General features: G+C 38.3%; 2 protein-coding genes across 5 annotated transcripts in view; both read left to right on the top strand.

Annotated features, from left to right (window-relative positions):
- Window positions 1–792: 792 nt before the first annotated feature.
- On the top strand, window positions 793–8,713 carry LOC111266690 (ras GTPase-activating protein-binding protein 1). Its single transcript, XM_086970984.1, has 5 exons — window positions 793–811; window positions 3,024–3,342; window positions 3,789–4,002; window positions 4,422–5,069; window positions 5,309–8,713. The coding sequence occupies exons 2-5, from the start codon at window positions 3,104–3,106 to the stop codon at window positions 6,116–6,118; spliced, it is 1,911 nt and encodes a 636-aa protein (XP_086827110.1). The 5' UTR covers window positions 793–811; window positions 3,024–3,103; the 3' UTR covers window positions 6,119–8,713.
- Window positions 8,714–12,182: 3,469 nt separating this feature from the next.
- TM9SF3 (transmembrane 9 superfamily protein member 3) overlaps window positions 12,183–19,042 on the top strand; it is a 50,251-nt gene continuing 43,391 nt past the window's right edge. The window contains exons 1-2 of one of the 4 annotated variants that reach the window (XM_086970975.1): window positions 12,183–13,531; window positions 15,234–15,983. The gene's annotated coding sequence lies outside the window, so the exon portion shown is untranslated. Of the gene's footprint in view, window positions 13,532–14,280; window positions 15,984–16,286; window positions 16,845–19,042 lie in introns of those variants that run through there. The other 3 variants (XM_022844202.2, XM_022844218.2, XM_022844192.2) reach the window with 3 other exon arrangements.

Below are 19,042 nucleotides of genomic sequence, written 5' to 3'. Positions count from 1 at the left end.
CACTAGTAGGATCGTTTGATTTACATGTGGGTCGATACCCATTAATAAGTGAATATGTGCTCCATGTTTTATTACCCATCGATATCCAGCGGAATGGATCGGATGGTATAATAATGTTCAACCACTCCAATCTGCGGCAGCCACGCAGTGGAGAGTACGGGGTGTGCGCTGCTATCTGATATTCATCGGTATTGTTGGATATTACTACTGAACAAGCTGCACATTTCGCCAAACTTTCATTAGTCTCAGATTAGCTACTTAAATACTAGCGCTGAGTCTATAGTCCCACTAAGTCTGAATCGCCGTCGGGAAATATTTGGCTTATGTGATTGTTCCCTGCATGGCAACATGCGGATTCTGCACCACGCGCCTTTACTCTACTCCGCCTATGCCATAATATCGTGTTAGAGAATTTTAAAAACGCCACTGGCAGCTTTGCAGTTCGGTTGATTATGAGTATTTTTGTTTAGGTTTATTCTAAAGAAGCTTCTATTAGAATCGACTGCTTCTACGAAGTTGTGTAATAAGGTTCCCATTACAAGGACATTATGGCTGTTATTTTCATAGCGAAGTCCTTGTGCATAAGATTGTTTAAATAAAGAACACAGATGACTAAAACAATTAGCTACATTCCAGTAGCGCCATAGTTTTATGAGGACCATGGCAGGTTTAATCCTTGAAAAAAAATTTGTCGCGTTCTATAAAAATTTACTGCGTTTGATGAAGATAATTGTAATGGGTTTGTTTTTAACCTGTTATGTCAGTTTGCAATGATCAGTGTTGTTTGTGGTTGGACCCAGTATTAGCCCAGGTACGTTTTTCCTCTTAATGAAAGCGAACGTAGGTTACATTCAGTTGCTTTTAGAAAGGCGTTGTTTACCGATTACCGAAACTATTTTTAGAAACGAAGTATTGTTTATCATTCAATCCTTATCCATCAGTCACTACTAAAAGCTAGCGTTTTATTTTATCTTCCTCATTTCTTCTTCGTTTACCGCAAGACGCTTATTAATTGCAAGTATACATGATAGGACCACATAGTGATAATTTGAAGGTAGCCATGGATTTCGAATTTCACTGTGACTCATTTCTTCCTCCACGTTAAGCTTCAGCTACCAATTGAATATGGAGGGCCATGCGTTATACAATTTTCCATTACAGTAATAGAGGTCGTTTTGAATATCGTGATTTAATTGGTTAGGGGATCCTTATTTCGATATCAAGGTCTTTTGTGGCCGCATTGGAAAATTTCGCACTGGGATGATACGTTTAAAGTGAACCGAAGTTATAACGCCAATATTTAATATCGGTGCAGTAATATATATATATATAATATGATAACTTTCAATGGCATCGAAAACAAGTGTATGGTGAACATTAAACTAGCGGAAAAAATGTCGCCATTTTTGGTAACTGCTTTTTTGTTTCAGTTTGACGTTTTCCTAATCATCAAGTACTAGAGAACCTTTATAAATCTATGTCACCGTCTTACTGAGATTTTTTTCGGGTTTTCGGCTAAGCGCGACAATTCTGAGAAGCCATGTTTCCTACTACGGTTTTTAGAATAAAAACCGTAAGTAAGAAACAAGTGAAAAGTCAACAAAAAGGTCATTAAAACACGGCTAGAACAATGACAGTTATTAAAATTAAAAAAAAAAACTAGAGATGTACCAAAGGTAAGCCATCCAAGCCGACTTGGTATCTTGATTAAGATACCGATTTTGTTTGAAAATAGCTAACAAAAACATGGCCGTATGATTCATAGAGCATAAACAATGAATTTTGTTAAAAGAACAAAGTCATAAAATTTTGTTTCTGTATATATATGTATAGCAACAAAATTTTATTTAAATTAAATTAAATTAAAATTCTTTAGAATTAAGAAAACTTGTAATGATAATGATATTATAACTAAATATGTAAATGACTCATAACTTACGAAATAACAAATCAAAACTCATACTAATTACTATTCTAGAGTTTCTCTAATTGGTCTCTAGAATAGTAATTAGTATGAGTTTTATCTTGGAGTTTTGATTTATTTCATGCTGTAAGTTTTTTTAATTCTAAAGATGGATTTGAAGTTTTTGTAGTGAACTGTTACAAGCAAACTTTGAGACTTAACTCGTGAACTATGTAACGCTAAGAGAGTCTTCCTTCATCGTGAGACTTAACTCGTGAACTATGTAACGCTAAGAGAGTCTTCCTTCATCGTTAGAAAGGCAATTGAAAGTACATATTTGACAACGCCAGGCTCCATAGCTGTGCTAAATTACTTCCTGGACTAAACAATGAATGCCCAACGTTGGCTTATTATCTTGATGTAAGGCCGTGTGACAATAAGGATCTCAATGCCCTAAATGGGGCAATCATCCCAATATCGGTTTACTTCGAGAAGTCATAGATAGGGAAATAAAATATAGGAGCGCAAATGGTAGGTATACGGCTGCTCAAAGTCGTCAGAGCTGTGGATGTGCAAACAATCTTTTAACACATTAAAAATTATCGATCTAGCCCAGGTAGTTCAAAAGTTACTAAGCCTAAAAGTATAAAAAATGGTGAACCAAAAACAAAATTAATCTGAACAAAATTGTGTTAACTAAGGAAGGGCTTTTCAATCTTTCTAACAACAATGGCCAAATCTATAATATCTATAACATCTAAAATAATTTGGTTATTGGTACACGACAAATTGGAATTAAAGGCAATAATCAAAAAAGGTTTCCTGTTAGGAAAAGTTAGGAGTGCTCTAAGCTTTATTCAAATCTAGTAAACGTATTCAAACCCAGTCAATTTTTACTTTCATAAAATATTCTTAAATTTTGACGGAAATTTGATCATAATAAGTGTTGAAATTAAAGTGTCGCCTAAAATTCTTTTGACAAGTTGCATTGAACTAAGTTTATGCTCTACTAATGTAATGTGACATGTCATGCACACTCGTGATTATTTAAAATTAGTGGGTGTCTATTATGGATTTGATGACTCAAGTATATTTTTTCTCATATTTTCTCTGCTTAAAGGTCCATCTGTGTCTGATCGAGTCCAGTCCCGAAGTATCCGAAGTACCCCTTGGCAGCTGATTGTCGTGCTTATAACCGTAATGGTGATGGACGGAGGCAGCGTGGTGGCGCAACAACCAGCGACGCCCACGGCCACAATGAGTACCACCCCGCAGCAACAGCAACAACAATCTGGACAAGGGCAAACACAACAACAGGGCCAGGGAAACCAGACTGGAGGTGGAACATTAGAGGGGGCCCCAAACGCCACGCGCGTAGCTCGTGAGTTTGTGCGGCAGTACTACACTATTCTACACGAATCTCCAGTACATCTTCACAGGTTGGTGGCCATTGGGTCGGTTATCCTTGAATTCAATGAAAAAACACGTGCAAAAATGTTTGTGTAATTAGGATTTTCGTGATCCCTGTGAATGGTGAAGCTTTAGTTAAGTACTGATGGTAGCTCGACAGATCTGAAATGATCCGCGCCAGCGGTCTCTAATAGTATTTATACAATAGCAATCTTATTGATAGGCGTACCGTGAATCTAAAAAGCCGTTGGTAGGTTGGCTGGATGGTGGGTACGTCTGTTTTTTTGTGAATATTGTTGGGAGTTGACAGTGCTTTCAAATTACCGATGTGAAGGTTGTACACACATGATGCTGGAATAACAGGCAGTTTTGACCATCGTTGAAAAACTAAAAGGTTACACAAACAGAATGAAGCCCCCTATAGCATTATAGCAGATCGCTTATCGTCTAACTTACTTGCTATATGCTGACTCAGGTTCTACAATGACGACAGCGATTTCATTCATGGAGGCCTCGACTCGTCCTGTGGTCCAGGTGCAGCGACGGGTGTTCGTGGTCAGCAGGAAATCCATCGCACCATTCTAGCACTTAATTTCCACGATTGCTATGCTAAAATAGCTTACGTAGACGCCCAGGAATCAACGAATAAGTCGGTAGTGGTCCAAGTCGCAGGCGAGCTTTCCAATCGGGTACGACTTTGTGATGTGTTGAGCATATTTTAGTGCTATGAACAGATCCTTAGGTTAAGGATGTGATCAGTTTTAACATCGACAAATACATCTTTTCCACGCGGGGTCGCCTAACTCTAGGTGTGATGAATATTAAGCAGCTTTTACTTCGCGACACGGGTTACTTTACAACTATCACATAATCTGTAATTATCGAACAGTTTACGTAGTAGTAAAAGTGATCACGTAAAATATTGGATTTGTGATGTGCTCATTAATTAAACCATCAGAATTCGTATTAAATAAGGTATCCTGATTAGACAATGTTATTCAGCATGAAGCGAATGTTTTTACAGCTGTAACTTCATTGATTTGTTGGAGAGCGTTTAGGCAGTAGTGAACTCAACTATTTATTTTGCTTAATATTGTACCTATTGCAGGGTAGTCCGATGCGTCGTTTCTTGCAGACCTTCGTTCTTGTACCCCTGTCGGCTCGCAAATACTACGTACGGAACGACATCTTTCGCTACCAGGACGAAATCTATACGGAGGATATTGCGGATGAAGACGAGCTGAATGCGAATGAAGCAACAGCATCTTCCGCGTCAGGCAGTCAGCATCATCATGGAGGTACTTTGGCCAATGGCGGGGGCGATCATGGACATCACGGTCACCCTTCGCCTGTAAATGGCACACCTGAAACCTCGATGTCTAGTGTAAGTGCTCCACAAACAGAGAAAATTTATCACAGTCAGTCACCGCCCGACCAGGGAGCGCGTAAGGACGAATCGCGTGAGGAATCTGTTACCAGCAGCAACAATAACAATATTAACAATAACCAATGGGAAGGTACGACTGGTCAGGGACAGCAGCAGGTTGCGCCAGCAAAACAACAACCACAGACAGCAGCCACCAGCGCGCAGAGCTCTCAGTCATCTACAACAGCATCCGGAACAGGAAATATGTCAGAGAATTCTACTGCTGCTGCAGTAGCAACGTCACCTGATGCGTTGCCAGCCGCCGTTTCCGTGTCCACTCCTCCCGTAAGCACGGCACCCCGTAGTTGGAGTCAGATGGTGCAAGTCAAGGTTCGTAATTAAGCATTGGACAGGTCGGTGCTGAATGAGATGAACTTGTAATTGTACTAAGTTATAAGTTGTGAAATTTAAAGTAATAGCTAATACGCTTTGGTTTGCTTATGTCAACTTAGGACCTACAGTATTATACCCATTGTTTCGTGATTATTATTCAACGCAGCATTCAGTTAGTATCTATCGAATTAACAAGTTGTAGTATTGTTGCTGTTATTTCTTTGTTTACGAAACAGCCTGCCGCCGATCCTACACCTGTTATAACTGGTCAGCATCAACAAGCTACTTTTGGGCCCCCTGCCAATAATACCAGCACCAATCAACCTAGTAATACATTTGGGGGATCCTCTCCCCAATCTGGTGCTGTGTCAGGCGGCATGCCACAAAGGCCTCAACATAATCGCCAAGGCGGTCCTGGGGGACCGCGTACAAACGGTATGGGCGGAGTAGGTCCTGTGAAAAAGGACGTTGGTTCAGCGTCACCCCGTGAAGACAGTACACCGGTTCCGACGTCAGCAGTTCCTGGAGGTAATGATACCAAGAACATTTATAACGTGCCGGATAATCAACAGCTCTTTGTAGGAAATATTCCAACAACAGCTACGGAACAGGATCTACAGGATTTATTCAAACAATTCGGCAACGTCATTGGATTCCGGCTTCAGAATTCAAAGAATAGCTCATCTGGAGGAGTCACAGGTGGAAAAGGCTCACTGCCCAATTTCGGTTTTGTTTTGTTCGATTCCGCCGAACCTGTTCGGAAGTTGCTGCGCGAGGGTCCCAAGACGCAACTACTTACACTTCCAGGCAAGCCTCCGGCTGTGCTTAACGTGGAGCAGAAAAAACCTCGTGCAGGAGCAAAGGGCTCTCGTGGTCCAGGTGGGGCATCTGTCAGTGGAAGGCCGCCGATGACTAACGGTGGTGGAAGTGGTGGTCGCCGAGAGTACAGTACCGGTGGGGACAGGAGGCCGCCCCGCAGTGGAATGGGAGGCCGAGGACAAAGTGGCAGCGGGCATGACGGGCAAGTTGGACCCACCCAACACTGAACCAGATTTTATAGCCCGCTTAACATTGGGTCTCATCCACTTATACACCTCAACCTAGTTGACGCAATTATCCGTCGGCCCCAAGATTCACGAAGTGCTAAATTTATTGCGCTTCGCTTCAAAACGCTTACTCCTTTCTTATATCTGTCGCATTGAATGCTCATCTATCAGCTCCTCCACATATTTGCAATGCGAATGGGGTCAGTGAGCGAATAGAGATCAGAGATAAGAGACCTATAAGCAGGTAAATTTCAACGTGTAAGTGGTAACTATATACATGTATGTAGTACGAAATTACAGAGAATTTAAGCTATAAGAAGGTGAATGATACATCAATAGTAAAATGCTGCAACATTTTTAATCGGATTAATCACTGAAGGAAAGAAATCAGTAGATCATGAATACATCTCAATTTCAATCAATCGATAGATATATATATATATATAGATAGATAGATAGATATAGATAGACTATATATAGATAGACTGTATCTTTCAGTTTTAAATATACGATTCCACCTTCCCCATTGAAGTCCCCCGCCATTCACTCACGTTCTTGAATGTTATGCAGGGTTTGCTTTTTCGAAAAGCATGATCTAGTTAATGCTGAGCTTATTCGTCACCTTTACATTTTAGCAGATGGTATATCCTTCTCCAATTATTAACGTGGTTACTCCCCCCCCCCCCCCCCCCCAACCACCAGATCCCCGAAAAATACATGACGGCTTATACCAACGTAACCGTATCAATAACCATTTATTGACTAATGCCTTTATTAGTTGATTTAGGCGCCTGAACAGATTCAGGTTAAGCTTTGGTAAAAATGCAAGCAAGCTTTATTGCATAGCATTCGTAATTATAGTCTACCGTAGGCTAGTAAATATAAATAGTAGTAGTTAGCATTTGCCGTTCGTCCTTCTATTTCGCCTATTGTGTTTTGCGGGGAGAATTTTCCGTCTAGCGGTGGCGACGTGTTCTACCTCATAAATAGAAAGCTGCTAACTCAAGCGAGGTAACTGCTCACAAGTATGTTACACATACAAAGCTTTAGCGAAAATGAAAGCATGCTTTATTGCATAACATTCGTCATCATAGTTTATCTCATGATATGGATATGTAATATCGTGGTGAGCAGTTACCTCACTTGAGTTAGCAGCCTTTTATTTATGCAGTAAAACACGCGATCGCCGTTAGACGGAAAATTCTCTTTGCATAACTCAATAGACGAAATAAAAGGACTAACGACACATGCTTACTATTAATATTAAATAGCCTACGGTAGACTATAATTACGAATACCATATGGTAGAGCTTGCTTGTTATGGCTGCAGCTCTTAACTCAGAATAAGTTACTACGAATCTGTGCAAGTATCTAAATTACCTAATGAAATTAGTTAAAATTGATTACGGTTACGGTGGTATAAGCCGTCAGGTATGTGCTTTTCGTGGATTTGGTGGTTAATGGGTGATCACGTTGATAATCTGCGCAGGATTTGGTGAAATGTAAAGCTAAGGAATAATCTGATGTTTTCAATAACATTCAAAAATTGCATAACATTCAAAAACGTGAATGACTTAAATGATGAGGATTAAATCGGATATTTAGGACTGAGCGGTGCAGTCTATCAAGGATTGTTATAAATCAATATGATTTTTACCTGGTTGTACGTCTTTCACCTCTTACCTCTATTCGCTCATCGAGCACATTCGCATTGTAAATAGGTAAAGGAGTTGATGGGAGGGCATCCAATGCGACAAGATATAAAAAAAGAGCGTTTGCCATGGCTTAGGGAGAATTAATAATCACAAAACTTTGTTGCTGCTGGTTCGATCAATTATGATTCGTTCCGCTCTGGCAGTCTGACGTAGTTACGAGATTTTAAGGGAGCGTTTGCCGAACAACCACACAGCAACGATAATAGCAACAACATCGGGGGCCTATGTCTCCTTTGTTCTTGACGGTTCATTATAATCGACGACAGCCGGCTTATCGCGGCTGCAAAAGGAGCGGTTGTCAAAAGAATTGACACCAATCTAGCCTGGTCGCACTAATCACAAAGGCGATTAAAAAACACTATGTACATATATTATAAAAATATACAAACAAAAATGAATGCCGAGTACGAGGAACACCAGGAGAATGATGACAAATAATGCATAACTAACAAAAACCTTATTACCACCAACTACTAGAACAAGAAAACGTCTACAAATGTAATACAAGAAGCTTTTAGAAGGTCTCGCAGTGCTGTATCGATGGGCGGTGATATTTGTAAGTCAGCGGCCCTGACAAGGGGTGGATGAGGGATGATATCTGACTGCAGACAAGTGAATGCTTTTTGTTTAATAATAAAATAATGATCTTGAGGTAGTACGGGCGGGTAAAAGTCTGAAACCTAGATTTCCCGCGCATTTTTTGTACGACATGCTACAGCAGCAACAGCTACAGTAAGTATATAAACAGTCTGCACAAAAATCACATGGGAGGTGTCATGATAATGATGATATAGGAGAGTAGTGTCAAGGTGATGACGGGCCGACAAGTTAAAACAAAAAATAAAACTAGCGGACTGTTCCCTCCTTGAGGGAAAGTGTACATTTTGTTTTTATTCAAGAAAAATTGCTCATAAATTCAGAGAAACAAGGACCGGTTAAACGTGGTAAAGCGTACAAAGAAAAAAGTTTTTTTGAATACATGCCGGCTCACCACTCTTGCTAGGGACCGGTTTTTGAGCTTCATATACCTATTATTTATACACTTTAGTGTTTTATTTTTGTCTGAATTTGTTGTGCTATATAGGTAAGAATAAACTAGCGACTTACAACTTCTTAATGTCCTTCGGATTCTCGGGCTTTTGCGACTTATGGTGTTTGTACGAATCATTCCTGATCCTGTAATCACTAGCTTATATAGCTATACAGGAATAAGAATTTTCATATCCCATACTGAATATGTTCCATGCTACAGAACTGATAACCAGATATAATACCCAGTGTTTGAGGACAAGCTCGATTAAAATTGTGTTTAGTACAGTACCATTCATTACAAGTGCCAAAGCGGCCAAAAAACGTCATTGACAACAGATGATATACAAATGATAATTCCGTGCAAAAAAATAACAGCATTAAGTAGCACAGTTTCTTTTTTCAATATCTGCGATCTGCATTTTTGCATATAGCGTGAAAACCAAGAAATGCGGGCTAGAAATCTCAAGGTATGATCCTACTCTAAACACGTGGCCTTCACAATTATTCATCACTTACAAATCAAGCACTATGCCATGGGTAATCACGCCCTTCAAACTTTGAGAAAGTTAAGGTGGCAAATAGGCAACGAGGATACGATGTTGCTCCGCAGGAAGACTGATTTTCTTAGGCAATAACCTAAATAAAAGCAATACTTGATCACTTAGGTGATCACATTTTTTCTGTAAATACGTATCTGAAGACAACAAAAATAATTACAAAAAGATGTCATCACAGTTTTTAACTCTAGCCTAGTACCTAATTTAACTGATTTTTAAGTGGAAGATTGTTTACTGTAGACATAGCTCGTAACGTTGTCGCACTAAACTCGAGTAAACACTCGCTCATTCTTAAGCTATGGATTTCGCACGCTTGATAACTAAGACAACATCGACAAAAAACCGCACCATACGATACTATAGTCGAACAATAGAAGATAGTATTTTCGATTACCGTCTCCATAAATAAAACGATCAAACTAATAGGTTTGTAGAAATGCTTACTATAATGCCGATAAATTATGTTATAATACCTGTTTTCGTAAATATTTGTTGCAGCTTACAAACTAGTTACTATGCTTTTGACAAACATTCACACAAGCAGCTCATACTATAGTTCACAATGTAAATAATCCTTATGCCAAAAAGTGGTAGGGACGTAACAAGCATAATACGATCAGAAATCAGTGATCTCTATTATTAAAGCACGGCCGATAAGACTAACTGTGGCACCGTTTTCGTGCGTCGCATAAAATCTGCTAAAGCGCACGTACGTTTTGCAGCCGCGCGAGTGAGGCTATGGATGCTAGACAGTCTCAATTTAAGTTCATAACGCCAGCGAAGCTTCTTTAAGGCTTCATTTATATTTGTTAGACTTTTTGTTTAGATTACAGGCCCGCAGTGGAAAATAATGCAAATGCTCTAATAAAACAACTGATTTGCAAAAACGGACATAAATAAAGATACAAAATATGGCTAAAAATGCTGTTTATTAAGTAAGATCTTTTTAGATTCGGTTACTTATATCTTTGTTAAAACCAATTTGAGCTTTTATCGGTACACCCAGGTGCACATCGGCAGCGTTCAGGATGGTGCAGTGATCATATGTCTAAAAAAACTTAGTACACGAGAATTGGTTTACGTAAGAAACCAAGTAACGACATATGTCGTATTGACGGCTGAGAGAGCCTTCCGGTATTGTCTAACGCAAGTACCAGACGTAAAAGCTCAATACGCCTAGAAATAAGGCGGCAGAGATAACCGTAGTACAACTAGGACCATGTCTCAGAGATTCGGTCGACTATGTATGACAGTTTTAATACATAAACTTACGGAATTTAGTTAACAAGAAACAGAACGCAAACTGCAATCTGGTACTCTGTTATCGAAGGTAACACGACGGTACAGACCGTTATTTTCTAGAAATGCCAGGAACAGTAGACACGGGAAGAGCCAAAAGATGGCCCCATGTTTGCTCTCTTTTTGAACTCATATCTAAATACTTAATAATTTAGATCATACAAAAAGCTGGCATAATACCTCATGCAATTATTGGTCACAACCAATTTCAAAGGTATATGCTTACAATAAGCAAGGCCCATGTGGATATATGCGTTCTTGTGGTTCAGGGGAAACACGGGGTGGGACACAAGGATTTCAAATGCTGAGCCGACCAAATACAAAATTGAAGCTGGCAGAAGAAAGGCCACTGTGGGCGCCGGTCAAAGGCGTAGTCGAATCTATGATCAGAACGGAAACAAAATGGATCACGAACTCCATTCTTCTCGAATATTATAAGAAAGAAGAGCTGCAAAAGATATTGTCAAAAAAGAAGCCCAAACGGATGTGGAAGAATAGATTTCCGATAACTCTCCTGCCTAGAGCAATCCGGACTAATACAAGAAGCGGTATTCTCGGGGAATTACACAGAAAAATTGTAGTTCAGTGGATAGCTTTTCAGAGATCCTGAAAAAGCGTTAGGTGAACCCCGCACTCGGCTTCCCATTGTGAACTCTTGAAATAGAAACTCCGTGTGTTCCAGTCATGAATAAATGCCTTAGCCCATACGTACTAAAAAGCATAGCTTACGAAAACGCCGTAAAGTAGGTACTACTTTATAAAATACCTGCTTTATCACAAATATTTTCATCAACCGACTTTTGGCCTGTAGGACCTTATAGCCTCTGATTCTGGAGTCTCTTGAGTAATACTAAGATGTGAGATGCGCGATCTTGACTTTGTAGTGACGCAGTCTTTTTATGTTGTTCTACTATTATCGTCAGGTATTTGATGAGAATTAGAACGCCGTGACCACAAAAAGCGGTGATACAGATTTGTGCCAATCCTTCTACTTGTTTTAGTACACCAATTATTAACCATTAAAATTTTTTTTATAAATTAGATTATTATTTTTGTATATTAAATAACTTCGTATATGAACTGTGGTTACTACGACGGTCATCCAAAAAGGGGCCTACGGCATAACTAAGCCCATTTCAGTTTCCTGCGGAAATTTTTGAAAAACAGGTTTATACTGCGAGTATCAGCTTTGATGCATACTAATATATGCAATGATTCTCGCCATTGATTGTTGACTATTCGGTCTGTGGGTCTAGGTTTTACAATTATAGGTACTGAACAGAACGTTTTAAATTTTACGTCCGGTATCACCATCAGGCATTCCATCAGACAGCTGGCTCCTAGTACGAAAAAAAACTGTCTGTGCCGGGTTTCGAACCCTGAACACAATGTATCCCAAATATTAGCATGCAGATTTTCTACCCATTAAACTACCACGAAAGTTAGTAAGAACTATAAAAAGGCAATATTCCATAACCATTTCTCGACACTAAAACTCAACGATGACAGCATATTTGTGATTACCATGGCAACACACAGAGATGTGTATTAAACACCCAGGTCATTCCACTCTCAGAAAACCATCTTTACCCAGTCCTAGAAAATATTTGCCAAACTGCGGGTAAATTTTCTTTACCATTCAATTGATAAAATCGTAGATAAAAGTAAATGATGAATCCAAAGGTTGAGGATCTTCTTTGATATTAAAATCACATCTGCGATTTTTCTAAGGGAAAGTTGACCGGCGTTTCTGATATTAAATCTTCATTTGACATGATTACCCGTTACGTTTCTTTGATAAAATTAGGCAAACACGAGGCCGATTAGACACATCGTTGGAAAAAAGCATCAAGTGTCAGTAAGGGAACGAATGTCGAAGTTATCTTAATCCAGTTGAGAAGCTTTTGTAATCGAATTTTGCTACCAACGCATCCTAGGCCGCAAATGCAAGCCCATGTAATCCAGTAGCCGTGATCCATCATGAATATCTTAATAACTAAACAAAAAAATTCTCATTATGAAAGTAGATAACTAAGCAAAACGGAATACAAGCATGCGCAAGTTTAAGTAAAAGCTCCTGTTTTTTTTTATTAATATGTTAATTATTCCTAAAATACAATCATTAGGACCGGTACTGTAATATATATATCCTTAACAACAACTACGTATTAGAGTCTCCTAATCTTTTAATGGCTAGGGGCCCTCGAGAGACACTGCCTTATCAAGTAGCATCCTCAGACAGCTGATCCAACTTAAATTTTATCGGATCATGCCGCTTCCTAACTCAAATGCTGTCAACGCGCTTACTTTTAGCTATAGGCACTATAGTGTACGGCAGTCTTGTCCACGACTATATTTTTCAAAAACTGACTAACGTGCTTTACAAACTTCAGTTATAATGTCACACACAGACGAGTATTAAAAAAATCGTATGCACGTTATGAAGATATTTAGAGCAAGAAAGATCAAATTTTCCATAGCCGAACAATACATTTTTAAATAATCAGTATATTTTATATATTTTTTTTAATACAAACGTAGCATACAGTAATGGAAAATGCGGCTTTTCTGAGCAACGCTAGAGGCTGCTTAGTAATGTTGGCTTTTGTTACTGCTTGTTTCTTCATCTAGTCACACTTGTCGTGTAGTTTATGTCATTGGCGGGATTCCAACCAGCATTGTTGTCGAACAAAAGGCAAAAAGAGCGATTAACTGAATATAAACGAAACCACTTTATCGTGGCATCATGAATATCTAGATGTCTCATCTTTTCTAACAACGGAGTACAGTAATTTTATCTGTTTAAATCGGTAAGTTGAAACCTTCCAAATTATCAGACATTTCTAAGACAATCAAACTTTGAGAATTATTTATATTATCTCGTTTTTAGAGATTTCAGCATAGTTGCTTTAAATGTTCATTATAATATGCTTCAGCATTTGATCTATAGTAAAAATGTTTGTTAGTAAAAACATTACTTTTTGATAAGCCTAAAACTGTACAACACAAGACTACTATAATAGCCATTAATTTTAGACCATAGTTAAGGTTTGAAAATGCTGAAGAACGAATGCTCTCCATTACCCGTTGCGTCATTGCTAATTTTAATTTAACTGAAAGCAGCATACTGTTCACTGACACATTCGCCTTGGTATTTTATCTGACTGTTTCAATGTATCTGTTAGACATGTAGCTTAAAAATAAGCAGATTTTGTTAGGATCGTCAATTAAATTAAGACTTATCAAATGCATCCATAGCGAAAATGGGAACGTAAATTCACCTCAATATGACCATGGTTAAATATTAGCTCTTTAAAATAAGCTTCCCCAATTTAATACAAGACCATTACCTTTAAGCAAAACGTATGAAAGTATGTCAGATTACTTAATTATGCGTACCTTGCGATAATCGACTATTTATTTTCTATAGTTTCTACCTATAACTCTGACCGCTTTCGAGATAAATACACTTAATTAAATAAATAATTATCCCCATATACATATAGTACCAGACGCGTATCCTACATATATGTACATAAGTGCGCCAATCAAATCGAGTAAACAAAATTTTTCTATCAAGAATTATCTCCTCAGGTTAACCGTATATCAGGTACCCCATTTTTCTGGCTACCTGAATTTGCTAAGACTTACATTGTTGCTATTGTACTGACCAAATGGTGTCTTTTTTCTCACAAAGTGGTTGATACGGTATTACTTTATGCCATGTGAGCTCAATCTAAATGACCCTCAATTTCTATACTTAAACCGCCATTATACCGTTTAATAATGGCATTATGATGACAATATCGACATCATCTCAATGTTCTCTGCGGTTCAGTGGCGCAATTTTCGTTGCTAAACAGTGTGCAATTAATTAATATTATAGCAATAATCAAATAGTGTTTTAGTCTATACATATAATTGGAAGTAAATACTTGATGTTTGCTTCTTTGGCTGAAGCTATCATCATTGTTATTTCGAGAAAGATGATTCGCAGCACTATTAAAATATTTCAAGTTATGGGGGCCTAGATTTTCATAGAAACTTTTTTGCAGAATTTGTCGTCCTGATGAAGCGTTGGATTTTCTTTATATTTAAGTGTATATAGGTAGTTTGATCAAATACAGCCGTTTGGCTACATAATAGCGACAGCTAGCAATATAGTCTAAGGGCCGCACTACCAATTGTGAAAACCGAGACAAAAATTCTATGCAAAAAAAAAAAGAAAAATGTACACAGTTTTCAATTTTACACCTGGCATTGCTTCAAACAGCTAGTTTAAAGCATGAAACAAAGTGGCTTAACGCCCGCTTTCGAATCTGGACCAGCCAATATACTTATGTTATTAAACAAATACGTTACTACTGTACTATCACAAAGGCGCATGGGTTTACAAATCAGACGAAAATACATCACCTCGAGCTGGCCAGTCAAGTTAACTCTAGTGTACTCATTATATTTAATAGCTGCCTGTGTGTCTGTTTGACCATCGATTTATTTTTGTCCTTTTAGGAATGTGTCTTCGTTGCTTATTAGAGGTGCGTGTTGCAGTGGTTGGAGTAGACTGTTTATCGGTGGTTTTTCACGTGCAAATTCATCTAGGGTGTTGTGCTTGGCCCAGCTTGGAGGCTCACGATTAGACGAATCTAAATACAATACATATTCCTATAACGAAATTTAAGCTTTCACGTCGAAAAAGCCACATTTGTTGCTGAGACCGACAAAAATTAATTTATTCATGTTTTATTCAGCAAACCGCGTTCCGTAGCTATGCGTTTGTAAGTTGCAGTTTTTGAGAAGCAGTGAATATTCTCACAGATGATAAAAGTCTGTATTTTGCTGATAACCTGGACTTGAAATAATAATTTGTTTTGAATAAATTATGTTATTTATTGTACGTTAAATAGTACTTTAAATTTATTGTGAACGAACATGTGTCTAACTGAGTTTTTCTCTGAACAATGCGTAGCGTAAGCTTTTAACATAGTTTTTTTTCTGAAAAAGTTGCACAAAATAGGATTTTCTTCTTCTTCTTACAATATTTCTTTCATTTAGATAGAGATTTCATTATAATTTATTTTTTTATGTTACCTTCACACACACGTAATATTGAATTGCATGATTTAGTGAATAAACATTCTGACTAAAAGATTAACATTCTCATCATTTTGTGTCACTTCGATATAGGCAGTAGATAACAAGACTAACAGCGGTGATGATACGATTAAAGCAATTTAAGGTGCATACGGATCGTCGGTACAGGTGAGTTCGAAGGGTAACGCAGGAAGCACCAATCTGATTGGCTCACAACCATTTCATTATTACTAATATGTCATACCCTTATAAAGAAGGCGGCAAGCTTTCCGCGCAGAAACGAGAAAGGAATCGCTATTGCATGTTTATCTTGTCTTAATACTGCCGCTTTTATATTTGTAATAGGTTTAGCAAAATAACAACAAAAACGAATCGCTCAGATCGTCTGCTGGGAGTCTAGCCGGCCGGTCAACCAATACCGTCAGCTGACATCGCCAGATACGATAACCTAGTTCAGTGTTAGTCTAGTACCTGCTCTTCGCTGCCTATGATCATAGTGTTGCGGTTATGTGTCGTGTATGTGAACACTAAGCTTTAGCGGGAATAGCCATCAGTAGGCTGTTAGTAGCAGCAGCAGCTTACCAACAGTGTCTATATCTACATTACAAAAACAACAGCAACGTCTCAAGCCGCAGCTGCGACAGTAAGAAGAAAACTTAGTAGTAAATGCAGAGCAACAACAGCATCTGTCTGTTTGTGTAAAATATTGTTGTCTGTCAGAGTTCCACTGACGTGGCCGTCATCCATGCGCTGTGAGAGCTTACCGAATGAGTGTACGAATAGGTCTGGTTTTGACTGGGTGTTGTAGTTGTTGTAGTTAAATGATGCTGGATTGGCACAGCGACTGAGAACAAAAGGAATAGAAGATCGATAGTTCTCATACGTTGAAGTTCAGTGTAAAAAACCGTTTAGCGATTTCGAAGTGCTCACAGTACTTCTCTAACAACAAGTTGCTTTGGATACAAAAGTGCTCCGTATATGAAACGCGGTCAATCGGACATTTTCATTGGGCAATTTTTGCATTTGTTGGTAAGTTCCGTGGCCATAATGGCCACCAATAATTCTGGATGCACCTAGCAACATCTATGCAACACCTAATAAGTAGAAGGAAACCGATTTCTGGTACATTGCATTCAAATGCAAATACACTTCATCAAGCATATTAAGATCTGTATGATAGTGGATATGCTGCAACATATACATATGTACCCTATAAAACTCCCATGATATTTACAATTTGGAGTTGGATATGTAGGACCTTGAAGGAGCCTCATTTATGGATTGCATGAGATCTTACAAGATACGCCGAAAAGAAAAGACCGCCAACAGATCACGCCGTCTTAACTATGACTCACAGGAGAATAGCCAAAAATATGAGGGAAAAGAATACAGTATTACGTTCAAAGAAACGTTTGATGTCAATAGGTTATAAAAACCGCGTATACATAATGGTTATATTCAGCAAAATTTCGGGCATTTTCGTGTTGCAGTGTTTTCGATAAAAGCTCTCCTTCCAGTTTGGAAGAACGGCGGATGAATTTTTAAAAACACCATTACATAACTTGATTATATGTAGCTTCAGAAGATAAAATCTTTGGCGCCGTTAGTTGTTCCTGTGAGCAACAGGCTCTTTTCGCAAAAGGTAATTCACTGCATCTAGAACTTGCCAGATCATCATTACTTGCATTTAATATGTTCAGCGTCCATAGGCTATAAAGTGTAACTAAACTCAACTTCAGATTACTTTTTATGTCATTCAAAACAGGGCAAGATTTTTTAATTACAATATAATCGAACATGAATAAGCCTGTGTTACGAAAAAATAGCGAAGAGCCGTTTACATATGTTGGCAAATAACCAAGTACTAATGGCATTTCAACACAACAATGACCTAATATCCTAGTAAGTGAATATGCACATTTGGTTCGGAGTTGTTGCGTTTGCTTAAAAGGAATGAAAACAGATCTCGGAGTAATATAACCATTGGGAATTACAAAGGAAACATCTAAAATAGCTTAGTATTGTGCCCTGACTCTGGGCTATTAGATGAAACTTGTGTTCATCGCTACGCTGTTAAAGCTAGACAGCTTTAAAAGAGGAGCGAATCAATTACAATCTAGTCGGCAAAAATTGCCAACGAAAATAAAAAGGCCACGGTGACTCCATGTAAAAGATCCATGTGCAGCACCACTCACCCGGGAATTGCGCATACCGTCCAACAGTCTTAGGCCACCAGGAATGCATTATTGACGCGAGGTGTTTTTGTTTATACAGTAACACATAATTTCACCAAGACTCTTTTCCATCGGTCATTTTTTTAAAGGCTATATGAAACTCCACTTTAAATAACATTCATATTATGTGACCTTTCTTCCGTACTCCGTAAATATAGCTTTCAGCGACTCACAGCTCTCAACGCAAGTGTAAGGACCACTGGGGATGCTGAGTAATGTGCACAACTAGGTTTCAAAAAAGTTGTTTTCATTGTGATCCCTAACGACGGAATTGACCAGTACATTGTGTGGTAAAATTTCCATAATTAACTTCATAGAGAGCCTGCAAGTACATCAATTTTTTAATTTAAAACAAAATTACCAGTGCATGTACGGGTGCATATGTTATAGTGGGTTAACATGCAGGTGCTTTATAGACGACATTTAACTTATTTATAAATCACTTTAAGATGCAAATTTATCCACAAAGTCTTCATTTTTGGCGATTCATATGGCATTTTGCCTAAAGTTTTCTCTTGAATATGTATCGCATGTTCTTTAGATAACCACACAGAAAGAGTTCTTCTCACTGTGTTTTAATATTAGAGTATATTACAAATATTTACTCAAAAACTGGGATAGTTCTTTAAAACTGCTTCTATTATGTTTCTCTTCTTTTAAGTTCTGCAATGCCGATTTAAAACTGCGTTTAAAACATATATTACGATTGACACTTTTCTGTTACGGATTTGTTTTATTACGGTAAGGGAAAACATTTGTACATTTCCAAGTCACGGAATTACTATAGTTGGTTTCTTTATGGGAATAATCGCTGAAGTCTCATACTGACTATAGGGAATGACTCCAAGAGGGAGTTATTGACCAAGGGTGACAGAGACCTATTTTATACTGCCTCTGGCCTTGCTAAATTGAGGTTCCTTGAACTTTTCCGTGCCCCATCTCTGCGAAATAATGCGCCGGCGAATATCATGCTAGGAAACCCTACTCAATCAG

Source organism: Varroa jacobsoni, unplaced genomic scaffold, assembly GCF_002532875.2.
Source record: "Varroa jacobsoni isolate VJ856 unplaced genomic scaffold, vjacob_1.0 scaffold_119, whole genome shotgun sequence".
Classification (NCBI taxonomy): domain Eukaryota; kingdom Metazoa; phylum Arthropoda; class Arachnida; order Mesostigmata; family Varroidae; genus Varroa; species Varroa jacobsoni.
The sequence above is the reverse complement of the archived record's forward strand: the minus strand, read 5'-3'. Positions and strand labels throughout refer to the sequence as shown.